Source organism: Centruroides sculpturatus, unplaced genomic scaffold (assembly GCF_000671375.1).
Source record: "Centruroides sculpturatus isolate CEXI.00-Female unplaced genomic scaffold, Cexi_2.0 scaffold867, whole genome shotgun sequence".
Lineage (NCBI taxonomy): Eukaryota > Metazoa > Arthropoda > Arachnida > Scorpiones > Buthidae > Centruroides > Centruroides sculpturatus.
The window spans coordinates 298,045-312,088 of record NW_019385160.1 but is presented as its reverse complement, the minus strand read 5'-3'; the positions used below and the strand labels follow the sequence as shown (position 1 = coordinate 312,088).

Below are 14,044 nucleotides of genomic sequence, written 5' to 3'. Positions count from 1 at the left end.
TCCCAAAAAATTATACGTGTTTTGGAAATGTTGAGTCGAATTAGTCTAGAATCGGTTAATTTTATAGAAGAAAACCTTTCGAACAGCCTTAGTCCGTAAAGTTCCCACCTATCGGGCTGCGATTGGCTCATGTATTTAATCGTTCCTACAACGTAATTTTCGGTTAGCGTGGAACGTATCTAAGCGTTATAGCGGGGGTCTACTGTATGTATTTATATGCGAAATTATACCCCGACTTACGCAAATTTGACTTATGTGGTTATTGCTCAGTCCCACCTATCGCGTAAGTTCAGGGTATTACTGTATACTCTATTACACATACATAGAATATTATTACAATGAAAGGGTTATCACACACCTGAAACTATTAATGCCTTGTATGTATTGTAAGGAACCAAGTCCGAGCATTATTTTTATTTACTTTTATTTTGCTTTTTATTATATTTTTGTTTGGGGCTTATGTTTTGTTAGGATGAAGGTTTCCTCACCATTCTACTTAGAAACTTAAAAATAGAAGAGAAACCAATTCACCAACGAGAGAAAAGCGCCGTAGAAAAAACTCACGCACCCTTGCACTCCCGAGCGGAAAAAAGTAAGTCTGCACCGAGAAAGGGGAGAGACCCCACAAGCACAACTTAGGGACTCGCTAAACCTTAAAGAATAAAAACATCCCGAAAATTGTCAAAAAGAATAATGTAAAAGGTTAGCGAGTATTGTCGGAAAATAGGCTGCCAGAGAAATAGAAAAAGTTTATTGTTAGCAAATAAGTATGTAAATGAGGGGAGTGATCGCATTCAGAGTTGTGACGTCACCTCACAGTATAAAGTCCGAATCTCAAGTGAAGATGGACGAGGAGAGCTTCTGTTATCAATGAGCTTAGTGAGATTCGTAGCAGCAAACGAAAGAGAGGTGTCCGATAGGATAAAATAGTTCCAAGGCGCTTTTGAAGTTATTCGAATTGTGGATCAAAGATTAGAGAAAGTCTTGAGAGTTGAGGAAAAGGGTTCCTAGTATATTGAGGTGACGATTAGGATCTTTAATTCATAAGAAATATTGTATATAAATTAAGTCTTTGAAATTTTGTTGAATTCCAAAGGGGAATAGAATTAAGTTAGAAAATAGATTGATTGAGTTTTGTCGGGTTGATTCTTATTGATTTTCATTGAATAAATTGTTACTTGACTTTTACTAAATATTGTATATAGTTTATTACTAGAACTTTTATTAAATATTTGAATTGTTTTTGACAAACTTTGTCATTATTTAATTCGGTGCACGCTTAAAGTCCAGGCCTGGCATACTAACGCGAATCCGTATAAAGTACCCGTTAGGGAACGGCTATTTCCGGCACACAGTTGTGTCGATAATCGTTGGAAAAGTTGGAAAAATAATATAGTACTTTACAATATCCTAAAAGGCATTTTGGCCTCTGATGTTAATGGCCCTCTTCTGTTAGGTGAATGACATTTATAAAATATAAGACAAAAATTTTCCTAAAGAAGTTATTACAAGATTCACACTTACAAAATGTTAAAATTATAAACTATTAACAATCAAAATGTTTAAAACTGTACACTTAGTTGTTGACAACTTTACAAATGAACATCTTGAGACCATATTATGCAACACAGTGGGATATCTAAAAGGGATGTAGTTTCAAAGATGCTGCTGTCAAAGATCTTTATGGCTTTATTACATCTCATACTTCACCAAGCCCCACTACCTCTTCCAAACTATCAAGTACATACAGTACTCCGTACCAAATGTTGACGTATTAATTATCATACATTTTAGTCTAAATTTAATTAAATCCACAACTAATTTTATAAAATTCTTAGCTACCTTTCTCCATTTGGAGTGGTATTGAAACTTTAATAATTGCATGAACATGCATAATACACTCCCGTATCACCATTTTAGTTGCACCCTGCACCAGTCTATAAAGTTACATTAGATCCATTAATTTTAAGGCATATCTTATACAAGAAATTAATTATAATCTACCATTCAGTTTTTGTATCCAATTGATTATTACCATATCAAATTTGCTTGTACTGTACATTAACGTAATGAACTTATCTGACCACTTATGTATGATTTCTTGGTTGGTTATGAGCTGGTAGGGCTTGAGCTACTAGGCTATACAGCCTCTGCCTAAGAGTAGTCATAAATTGGACAACTGAACTACTTATGATATTAACACCAAAGTAGTTGTGCCACCTATTGTCTATTCTCATACTATTCTCAAAAATGTCTTTTATGTTGGAACTTTAATACTGCCCAGAAATTCTCAATTTTTCTTCTCTAATTGTTTCTTGGATTTTTTGTTCAAGATTTTAACAATTTTTAATAATCTCTTGGTTATTCATTCATTATGTACTGTACATGTTTATGATTTTGGATATTTCTTTCTGTTTTATTTCTTCATTAGTGATCCTGTGTTATATTTGTCTATATATAAATTAAAAGTATTTTTCTTTATATATACTTGTATTTCAGAATAATAGTTGATTTTGTTTTGTACATTGCATTCTTTTTCATATTTTTGTAAAATTTATCATTTTTTCTCTTTATTATATCTAAAAATGGTATCGTATTATTACTTTCTTTTTCTATCTCAAACTGTCTATTTTATTTATAATATCCACAAGATTATCTAAGTTAACTAAATTATTTTCATAAATAATGATGCTATCATCTACATATGTTATATAGAACAATATGTGGTATTTGACTAATGTGAATTGGCTGGCCAAAGCCCAAAGTGGTTGTAAATTCTTTATATTTCATGAATTGGCTACACTTCGAACATTGACCATAACATATATATGCATAGTACACCCATACCTCGCTATACGGTCGCTTTTTATACGGCATTTCACTATAACGGCCCTCTTCGATTAAGGCACGTTTTCGATTTATGGCCTAAAATGTTTCGCTATAACGGCAAAAAAAACTTTTTTTTGATGTTGATATATCTACATGTTGCCAATCTTCGCAAGCGCAATCTCGATGCACACTCTTTTCTATTTCCTCTTGTTTACGAGCGTTATTCAGTGTGTGCTCATAAAGCGGCTGGTTTAGACTTGCCCGTGAGTGTTTTATGTACATATTTATTACTGAAGAACGAAATAGACAAGAAGGCAAGACAAACAACGGTGGACAATTTTTTTAAGCCAGGTCCATCCTTACCAGCAAAAAATGATGACGACAGTGATCTGCAGGTTACCATTTCTTCATCGTCTTCAGATTAAAGCCATTTTAAAAAAATTATGTATGTAAACATACACATATTTTATGTAACATGAAGTTGTTTCATTTTTGTTTATAGATTATTGTTGGTTTTTGGAGTCTGTTATTATTTTATGTACAAATGTATGTACTTCTTATGTATGTATTTTTGATTTAAATGAAATAAAAAGATAAAATGCATTTTGAATGATAAACCATGTTACATATTTAATAAATTTGGAACCGATCCCATTGAATTTGTATGAATTTGTATTAGAATAATTGATTCCTTATATGGCTTTTCGCTTTGCGGCCAAGTTTCGTGGAACGTATCTAGGCCATAAAGCGAGGTATGGGTGTAATGTAATTTACAAAAATGAAAAGCAAATTAACTAAAAATAAAATTATATAAATTTTAATCAATCAACAGTTATAACTTATAACAATTTTCAAATTATTTAACAGACTTATTTTCAGTATATATTAATTAAAAATATTCAAATAAACTTATTTTAATCTAATTTTTGTATAAATCTATTCAATTTAAATGTTGTAACTAGGATTTGAAGAATATTCTATTTATCTTCTATGCATCTTCTATTTACTTTTACTGGATAAAGAATATGCACAGATAAAATTCTTTAACTTAATTTCAAAATAAAAAATATTTTTATTAATGTTATACATAAAATATAAGCTGAAACTATTTGAGATACAGGTATACCTCGCCTTATGTTGGTAATTGGTTCCAGGAGAGACGACTTAAGTCGAAAAACAAGTAAGTTCAGAAACAAGTAAACTCGACATAAGTCGAATTTACTTGTTTCTGAACTTACTTGTCGCTGAACTTACACTAGGCTAAACCACAAATAACCATTCCCAGTTCTGTATTTTATTTATAAATGCATTTTTAATAATATATGATTAAGAAGAATTTATTTTAAGCTTACAAACAAATTTTAGTTTTTAATATAGTACAGAAAAAAAGTAATCTAAATTTACAAATACATATATGGTACAGTACATACAGTACATAGTTGTAAATAAATATACATGTTTACAATTTGGCGATGTTTAAAGTACATCACTGACTCTTTATTTGTGAATGTGGTTTGCTCTAAGACATTATAAAATAAGATGATTTTGTAAGGTTAAATAACAAATACAGTTATTAAAATTATTTTGCGATAGTAAAAAATAAACTAATTTATGTTAAATTTACCAATAATGAGTGGCACTGGCAATGACACCAAAAAGTAGATATTGGAACTACCATGGAAAATGCCAATATTGAGCTCTTAAAGACCAATAAATAAGATGACAACACAAAGTCACAGATGTTTTTGTGAGCCTGCAGATTTTTACGGGGCTCTTAAAATCAAAAATGTAATGTTAATTGTTTTCAAAATGTAAATATCTTTATTAGAAAAAAAAAAAACGGAGAAGTAGAAATTAGATCAGAGGTCACCGGTTGTAGTAACAAGTCAGTGGGAAAGTTGACAAGTGGCTGTCAAGATTGCATCGTCATTGTCAACAAAGGTCAATCACGTGTTAGATTTCCCACAACAATCGTGTAAAAGGTGCAAGCCACCAGAAGCTCAAGAGTTTGCACACAAAAGTTATATTTGGTCTTAGTGGTTCCCCATTTCCCGCACCTCCATGCAACGGACTAGACATAGTCCTAGGAGAAGACACCGGTAGAAGACAGCAACAATGCTGAACGCTTCCATAAAGAACTGTTATTGCCGCATATAGCACTCCTCCAACTTTAGAGGTGATTATCAGCAGACTGCGAACTCTCTCTCTCATAACAGAAGTTGGCAAAGCTGTCATAGAATAGACTAAGCAGTTGTCAATCATAGACTTTGTAATCTTATGTTAATTGCATCTAGCCTAAATAGCCTAGAGATATAAGCATGCAATTCTGTTTAGTCTCCTGTATTTTAGTGTTAGCCATATAATAAACCTTTATTTCATTATTTTGTTAAACCTGTCTCCTGTCTCCGAAAGGACATCTTCCGACTTGCTCACCTCCCTCACCAATTGATAAAAAGCCAACTTGAGCAGTCCTTGCAGACTGTTGCCGAGTAAGTGGTCAGAAGGGATTAAACCTTGGCCCATGGTATCCCATATTTTCATATTTTGTTCTCTATGATTTGTGATGATTATATTAACATTTACTGTAAATGTATGTATTTTAATATGATTTTATGTGCTTTTAACAATTTTCTAATATTACGATTTCAATATTTGTGGAACAGACAGACATAAAGTTGAATAAAATGACTTACTTGACTTATTTTTCATAAATTTTTTTGACAAATGACATATAATCAAGAACAATGTAAGATGTAACTTGAGATATACCTGTAGTTTAGAGAAATTTTTCTTTAAATATAATTTGATATATTATAAACAATGTTTGTATTTTTAATAATAATTACAATATATAAATGTTATGTATGATATATAATTTACTGTAGAGGAATATTAAAACTGAAAATAAAATATTTATTGTATAGAGATGGACGAGTAATGGGTGTATTGGAAGTTTCTCGTTCGTTTGGAGATGGACAGTTCAAGACAAGTGGTGTCATCTGCTTGCCGGATGTTAGACGCTGTCAGCTGACACATAATGATAGTTTTATACTTCTTGCATGTGATGGTTTATGGAAAGTTTTTACATCACAAGAAGTTATATCCATAGTCATGAAAACTTTAGAGGTAATATTTTTGCTGCTGTGTCCACTCCTAGATGTGTCTACATAAGTACTTGCTGCTTCTTGTGACTACTCATTTTTATAGTTTTTGATTAATATTGCTTGTGGACCACACATTTCCTAGAATAGATGCCTCTGTACTTCAGTCATGCTTGGAGAAGTTGACAACCACAGGCAGCTGTTAGCCAATGGCCGAGTCAAGACCAGTGCATGCTGGCCTTAACAGTACAATTTGTATGTAAAGTGAAATGCCTGATTTTCAAACATGTTTGAAAATCAGACAGCTGCACTATACATGTGACAGCATTTAAAACCATTCCAGCCTCATATTAATTTTGATAAGTTTCACAGAACATAGTTTGTTAAACACTGATATAGATAATCAGAGATTCCATCCAGAATGTTTTCTGTTTGACAAAAGCCATTTCTTACAGTTTTGAACATACCCAGGTTATTTGAAATTATCCCTTGCTATAGACATTTTAACTTCATTATGAATACAGTACAGTATAATACTCATAATGGCCATCTTGTAGCAATAATTGTAGAAATTAATAATTTAACAAATTTTAACATTTATCAATAAATAAAATTTTATTATTATTTCATCTGACCTTTAAAAGTTCATTATACAAAAATTAAGCAACATTAAAAAAACAAGAGGTACATTACGTAGAACTTTGTAATATGGAGGTCTGGGTATATTTGTCTTTAATATTATATGTGTAAGTTCGCCGACTTCCGGGGGGAATTGTTAATCCCGCGTCAGGATGATCTAGGGTCGTTCGTGTGTGGGTATGGCGGAGGAGACACGGATGACAAGTATCTGACAAAAATCTGTTTAATTTAACAGGAAATAACTTACACTATGCACAAAGTTCCTTAACCAATTAAATGTTCGTAAGTTTTAAGTGTCGAGAATGTTTTTCTATCGTCCCTCGGAGATGGGCCCCGGGGCTGCGGCAGGTAAGGAGACTTGTCGGTAAGCGTCGGTGGCACAGCTCTCTCGATGATCACTAGTGCGGAATCTTCGTCTTCTGTGCGTCAACACACAGTGAGTTTTTCGCTTTGGACTTTCTGGAGTGCAGGTTTACGGAAGAAGTCCCTCTGTTCTTCAAGATCGGGGATTATATCAATCTCCGTTCTCTAATTTGTTTATTCTGATTGGCTCCCTCGTCTGTCTCTAAGCGAAAGTCAATTCCTTTTTCGAGTCACGAGAAAGATCTGCCTTGAAGAATCTACTTGACACCATCCGTTATTCTGGATGCAAAATGTTGATGGAACTTTGAAACTTGCGCTCATATTTTCCACCACTGTTGTCTAGTCTGTGACGTTTTTGAAATTTAACAACACGACGCGATGTCCTTTTTCGTCATTAATCTTTCCTCTTTTCAAAATTTCTATGTTCTAATTATGTGTATATGAGCGACTCTTCAAAGGTCCATCTCTACTAGAGGTCGTTTGTTTACAATTATTAATCATTTAATATTATTAAGTTCCATTTACATCAATGGCGTTTTTTTTTTCTCTCGTCGCGGTTTCATATGACTAACACAACTAATTCGATCTTTGATCGGTTTTTAACAATAGACGATTTTTTCTAGTTTCGTTTTAATAAATTTCTAATAATAAATGTTTAATTTCAACCCGTTTTTGGAACCTTGCATATGTGTATAATTATGGAAGTGTATTAATGAGTGAATAAGCATTATTTTTTATCATAGAATGTTGTACTGATATTTTTTGGAGTTAACTTTTAAAATAACATTTCCATTAATTAAAATAAATTACTGAAATTTATATTAATCTTTAATAATAAATTTGTAATCTTGTTATATTTTAGTTATTAAAGAATATTTAATTGTTAATATAATTATATTTAATTGTTGCTATTCTTGATGATTTCATTTTCTGTAATGAAACCAGTTTCCTCCGTTTTTTGAAACCAGTTTAATAGATAAAACTGAATTCTTTGGTAACTTCAAAATTTTGTATATATGTTACTGTGAATGACCAATATCTGGCAAATGTCAACATTCTCCTGTGGATGTCAGCATTCACACAGTCGTTTCATGTATGTATGAAATATTTGCTAAATATCGTTATTTCTCACTTACACCAGCAAATGTCGACATTCAGCATGTACTGATGGTGAATGTTGAATAAACATATTTTTATTACGTTAAGACAAAAATGCAATATTTTAATAGGAGAAAGCTTAATTAACAGCATATGTAAATAAACTGTTGAACCTAAAACGAACAGTGCATTCTTAATCATTAAAGAAAATAATACAATAATAAACTTACACGTATATTATGTGATCAACGTTATACAATCTTATTTATTGTAACAACTTAAACTGTTATGGCACTTTGAATTGCACAAGAGTTCCTTGCTTTTACAACTGCATTTATTCATGGAACACTTCTTTTTGCAATGACAGCATGTATAGCCTTGCCCTCCACTTTTCAAATTAGTTGCAGGTGCTTCTTATAACTTTTCTTTACAAATTACAAACTGATTATGTTATTATGTGATTACGAACTGATTACGTTATTACATGATTACGAACTGTTCTGTTAATGGTGTCTTTTATTCAGATATCACTGACACCTTACCGACAACCCCTCTCATCCTCCGCCACTCGACCTGACAAACTGATCCCCACCTCATGGGATCAAAAGATCAAAAATGCCATCCAGTGACAAAGTGAGCAGTTTCCACCAAACTGTTGCCAGAAAAAGAGGTACGACCATGTCCTACCTCTGGCTATCCATAAAGTATTTGGCGACAGACTGTCGCCTCTCTGTCGACATCGGCGTCACAGGTGTCGTTTTGACCTCCATCAAAGCTTATCTGTGTTTGTTGACATAACACCGGCGATTGTTCGAATGTATAATAATAATAACCAAATATTCGGACTTTCACCAACATATTTTGTATGTGTTGACATTCTCTAATTTTGGTCTTTCACAGTAACATATATACTGAAGATAAGAGAAATGGGTGGTATCTTTCCCAGTAAACTTTTTATTATTTAAAAATAAATCAACCATATTTTTTCCCTTTATAAGATCTAAAATTTTTCTGTAAATTATAATGCATTCTATGATCTGAATATGTCTTATACTATAAAGAAGAATTTTTCCCAAAAATAATCAATATGAAAAGTTGATGTGTTCAATACAATGGTGTATCTTAAGATGAAAAATACAGTAATTGCTTTTTTTTTTTAAGTTCATAAATATCAAATGAACTTTAAAGTTTTTAAATAAATATTTACAAAACATTAAAGATTTTGATTTTTGTTGTAAAAGTTAGTCATAAAAAAGAATGAAAGGAATTTAATTTTGAAATTCAATGTACTGTTGAAATATAAGTTTAATGTTTTAGTTTGAAAACTGCAGTATAGAAGTAGTTAGCACCAGAAAATGATTTAACAAGTAGTTCTTCATAAACTTTTCATTTGTAAATGGCAGATTTTACAGCTGTTGTTTCTTATATTTTATTGTTGTGTTGACTAGTATAATCTATTTGTGCTATTGTTTGTGGAATTATATTTTTCTAATCTGGTTTTTCTAGTGAATTTTTTTGGAATTTTGAAAACAACAATTATTTAATAATGAGAGTAATTGATTTTGAAATTCCATAGGTGTTACAATATCACAATGTGACGTGTCAACATGTGAAACAAATATTTACTTTTATATATTACAGAAAATATTTCTACATTTGAAATTGAAAAGTCCTACTTTTATGTCAACTATTCTTTTATCATACCTAAAAAGAATGAATAGGCAATAATAGCAGGCAGATCTGTATGATTTTTATTTCTCTTAATTTTAATCAAGGGAATTAATATATAGGATGTCTGAAAATTACTGGCAGTGAAAAATTTATACTAACATTGATGTTATATGTGCAGTATTGCATATGGGATCTATTCAGTAATTCTGTGTCAATTCTTTGCAGATTATGCTGAAGATGAAGTAAACAAAGATAAGGACATGATTCTGAAGAGTCTAACTTTACTTAAATCTAGTGGTTATTGATTTCAGATGAGCAAATGCTTTTCCACTTTCAGGTGTTCTAAGCACATTTGCACAGCAAAATACATCTAAAAATTGAGATATGCTTTCAACTCTTCATAACTAATGTGTTTCACACAGCATTAATAGTTTTGTGTAATCCCACTTTCCTTTATCTGTTTCATGTATATCATCACTCATCTGTTTCAATGTTGGTGCTGGAATTGGCTTTCTACACTCATCTGACATTACTAAACTAACAGTTTAGTAATGACAGATGTCATTACTAAACTGTCATTACTAATCTGTCATTACTAAACTGTTAGTTTAGTAATGACAGATGAGTGTTGTCATTGACATCATTAACACTTTCATCCGAGGTGATGTCATTTTGGCATTTAAAAAATACTAACTTACATTTAGCAGATTTGTTAATAAACTTGACAACTTTCTGTACTACTCAACATATTTCTAATAGAGGATTCCATGCAGCTGTTATTTTTTTGATTTTTTTGGGGTACTTGAGAACATGCCCCTCCATTTTTTTCATCTGTTCCTAATCCCAAAGGGGCTCCAAATTCCGTGATCAACAAACGTCACACTTGTTAGATTTGTTGAAATGTCAAGATCCATTGGCTTTGGCCAATGGATCTTGACATTTCAACAAATCTAAGAAATTCTTCCTGTACAATTACAGTTTCAATGATCTTTTCTAAAATTAATTTTTGCATTCCTGACCTGAATTAATTCATTCTGAACCAAAATACTTACCTGTTTTTTTTTTTGTTACTTCCAAATGCTGCTTAAACATCACATCTGTCTTGGCACAAACTTGACAAGACTCAAAATTTTCTTTTTTATGCCCATGAAAAGCAATTCCTCTCTTTCCCAGCCATTAATAACTATAATGCTTTTTAGAATTTCTATATTATTTTCTATTTTTTGCTTCTATGCATTATTAGAGAAGCATTTCTGTTCCCTCTATGATCACTGATCTATGATTCAGCATCAGATTGGTGCTCCCACAAGGTGGCTAACTTGACCTTCTGGTTTTGGTCAATATACAAGAAACAAATTACGTAAAAATAGTTGCATGGGGCATTGGACAAATATCGTTCATTGGTTTCTTTTATGTTTGCAGAATTGGCTAGAAGTCATGAATTTTCTGTTGTTTGTTGATCACGGAATTTGGAGCCCCTTTGGGATTAGGAACAGATGAAAAAAATGGAGGGGCATGTTCTCAAGTACCCCAAAGTAAAGGCACCCGTGGCTATATGCTATGACCTATATTTGAAAATATATATGTTACTGCTAAAGCTCAGAAACTTGTTAATCTGCAGATTACCTAGTGTGATCCGTTAAAGTTGCTAAAATTGTTCTATTTCTCAAATTACTTAGGTAATGTGCAGATTATCTAGGTAATCTGCAAATTACCTACTAGGCACTCGCATGTCAGTAAAGTGAAAATAAGATCTTTGCTGAAACAACAGCGACGTTTCTGTACGCTTAAATTAACATAATGTTCTTTATTTAATTTTCGATATCTAAAGAATCAATTTAATATAATGAAACAATCGACAAATTAGTTGATAGAATCAATCATCAACCAATTAAAAAATGTACAAAAAATCAAACAATTTAAAATATTAATACAATTAGGAAAGTTATTATATAGATAACCATATATGGAATTTCGGAACTTTGAGTATCTATCTGAACTGAGGGGACCGAGACAACTTCAACAATACCATACTTTTGGACCGGAGACGAAAAATAATAAAGTTATCATACTTTTTCTGGTGATCGCATGATGTAATTGTGCAGTTAATGTTACCTATGGTGTGTAAAATGGCAGCTCGTCTCTGATTCCAGCAAACAGAAGAAAGGAAACAGTGGGGACACACATTCTGTCCTAACCTAACCTATTTTAATAAATTACCGTAATTATTACCAACCAAATTATTAGAATAGGTTAGGTTAGGTTTTAATGTGCGTCCTCACTGTTTCCTTTCTTCTCTTTGCTGGAATCAGAGACGAGCTGCCATTTTACCCACCATAGGTAACATTATCCAATTGTGCAGTCTAAAGATTGGTGACACTTTGAATTTCATAGCAATTGGTTTCTGCGGCAAGCACACCTATTTGTGGTACATTTATTTGTGGCGAAGATCTTATTTTCACTTTACTGAGTGTCTAGTAGGTAATGTGCAGATTACCAAGATACTCTGCACATTATCTAGGTAATTTGAGAAATAGAACAATTTTCACAACTTTAACGGATCACGCTAGTTAATCTGCAGATTAACGAGTTTCGAGCTTTAGCGGTAACATATATATAAGGAGACCAAGATAAACATCTTGGTCTTCTTATATATTATCTTTTCAGCAATCCTTGCAATTATTATTATTATTTATTTTGTCATTCTTTTGTACATGGTTTAGGAAATTTTCTAAAAGAATTATATAAATTATTTTGTAATTTTATAAAACTTGTCTGATAAAATTATGGTATACTAAGTTTTTATGAAGAACATTATAATATACAATAATTTTGAAAACCTTTAAAGACTTAAAGGCATTAAATAATTTATAGTCATTAAGTATAATTTTTATTTTTATTATAACAATAATTAGAAAAATTATACAAAAAAATTATGTTGCATATTTGGTGCAACTTCCGTAATTTCTCTTTTTTTTACAGTCAACAAACTGTAAAAAAAAAGGAGAGAAATTATGGAGGTGTAGATAATAAAACCAAAGTAAAACAGAATGTAATCAAATTTCCAAAAAACACCCAACTTGTTAAGTGGTAAACCTGACAACAAATATTTGTACCCTACTTAAAACTAGTTTAAAACTAGTTTTACCCTTCTGTGGAATTTTAATTGTTTTTAAAATGTGCTTGAAAAAACAACATAAAGAGAAAAACTGAATATTTTTCCAAGAGAAACTAAATTAGAATTTTGATTACTTTTGCAGGATTCCAACATCCAGGCCACAGATCTGAAGAGGGCAGAAGAGGCAAGATACGAGACCGCTTGCAACAGACTGGTCAACGAGGCGGTTCGAAAATTGAGTGGCGACAATGTCACCGTGGTCATCGTGGCCATTCAAAAATAAGAAGACCTCATCTGTTATTCCATAAAAAAATTATTTTGTTCACATTTGACAATAACTTCACCACACCAGACATACAGAATATATTTAACAATTTCTTTCGTGTTTACTGTAAGAAATTTATCAAATAAACAGTATCCATTACACATTATTTGGTAAACCTGTTATTTTTTTAAAATTTTGTAAAACAAAATCTGACAACAGGAACACTTATCAGATTCTATTTGCAGAATTTGCATGTACAAGGATAAATAACTATTGACAGAATGTGCTAAAAACCAGTCAAGCATGTTGCAGACAATAAACAAGTTATAATATCTAGCAAATCTTATTTAATTTAATCAAAAAAATTTCTTGCTTTATCGATATATAAAGTGTTCTTAATTAAGTTTTGTACATTTATAACACATTTGTTAAGTGGAACATGCATTTTTACAACAGCACGAATCAAAAGTCTCCATACATACTACCTAATGTTACCTGTATACAACAGCAAATGTACCAATGTGCTGTGTAGACACACAACATCAGACAAGTTCATCATAACACTAATTCTTTGCTTATGTATCGTGACTTTTAAATCACCTTTTATACAAACAACCGGAGAAAAAGAGTGTGTCAAAGCAGGGCCTTACAGACTTTATAATATAAAAAAAATCACAGAAAGTTAAATTTAAAAAACCAAATTGCAAAGTTTCTGCTTCATCGATTACCACACATTAATTGCTCTCATTTTTTTTAGAACTTCTAAAAATACCACAATCTCTTTAGAAAGGGAATTGTTGATTAAAATTATCGATTTATTCAACAATAGAAAGAAAAAATAAATTATCTGTACACTTAAATCCATCAATATCAAGATTAATGAGGGGTGGAGACGTTTGTTCTAAATGGGAATGATAATTCTCCGAAGATGATTGTGTACGTATATGTGTTTTTGAATAG

General features: G+C 31.6%; 1 protein-coding gene across 1 annotated transcript in view; it reads left to right on the top strand.

The window, feature by feature from the left end:
* LOC111635601 (integrin-linked kinase-associated serine/threonine phosphatase 2C-like) overlaps positions 1 to 13,250 on the top strand; it is a 33,501-nt gene extending 20,251 nt beyond the window's left edge. Inside the window, exons 7-8 of the mRNA XM_023380608.1 lie at positions 5,754 to 5,955; positions 12,962 to 13,250. Of these exons, the coding sequence (XP_023236376.1) occupies positions 5,754 to 5,955; positions 12,962 to 13,102 (343 nt within the window). The 3' untranslated portion in view covers positions 13,103 to 13,250. The remainder of the gene's footprint in view (positions 1 to 5,753; positions 5,956 to 12,961) is intronic.
* Positions 13,251 to 14,044: the final 794 nt, after the last annotated feature.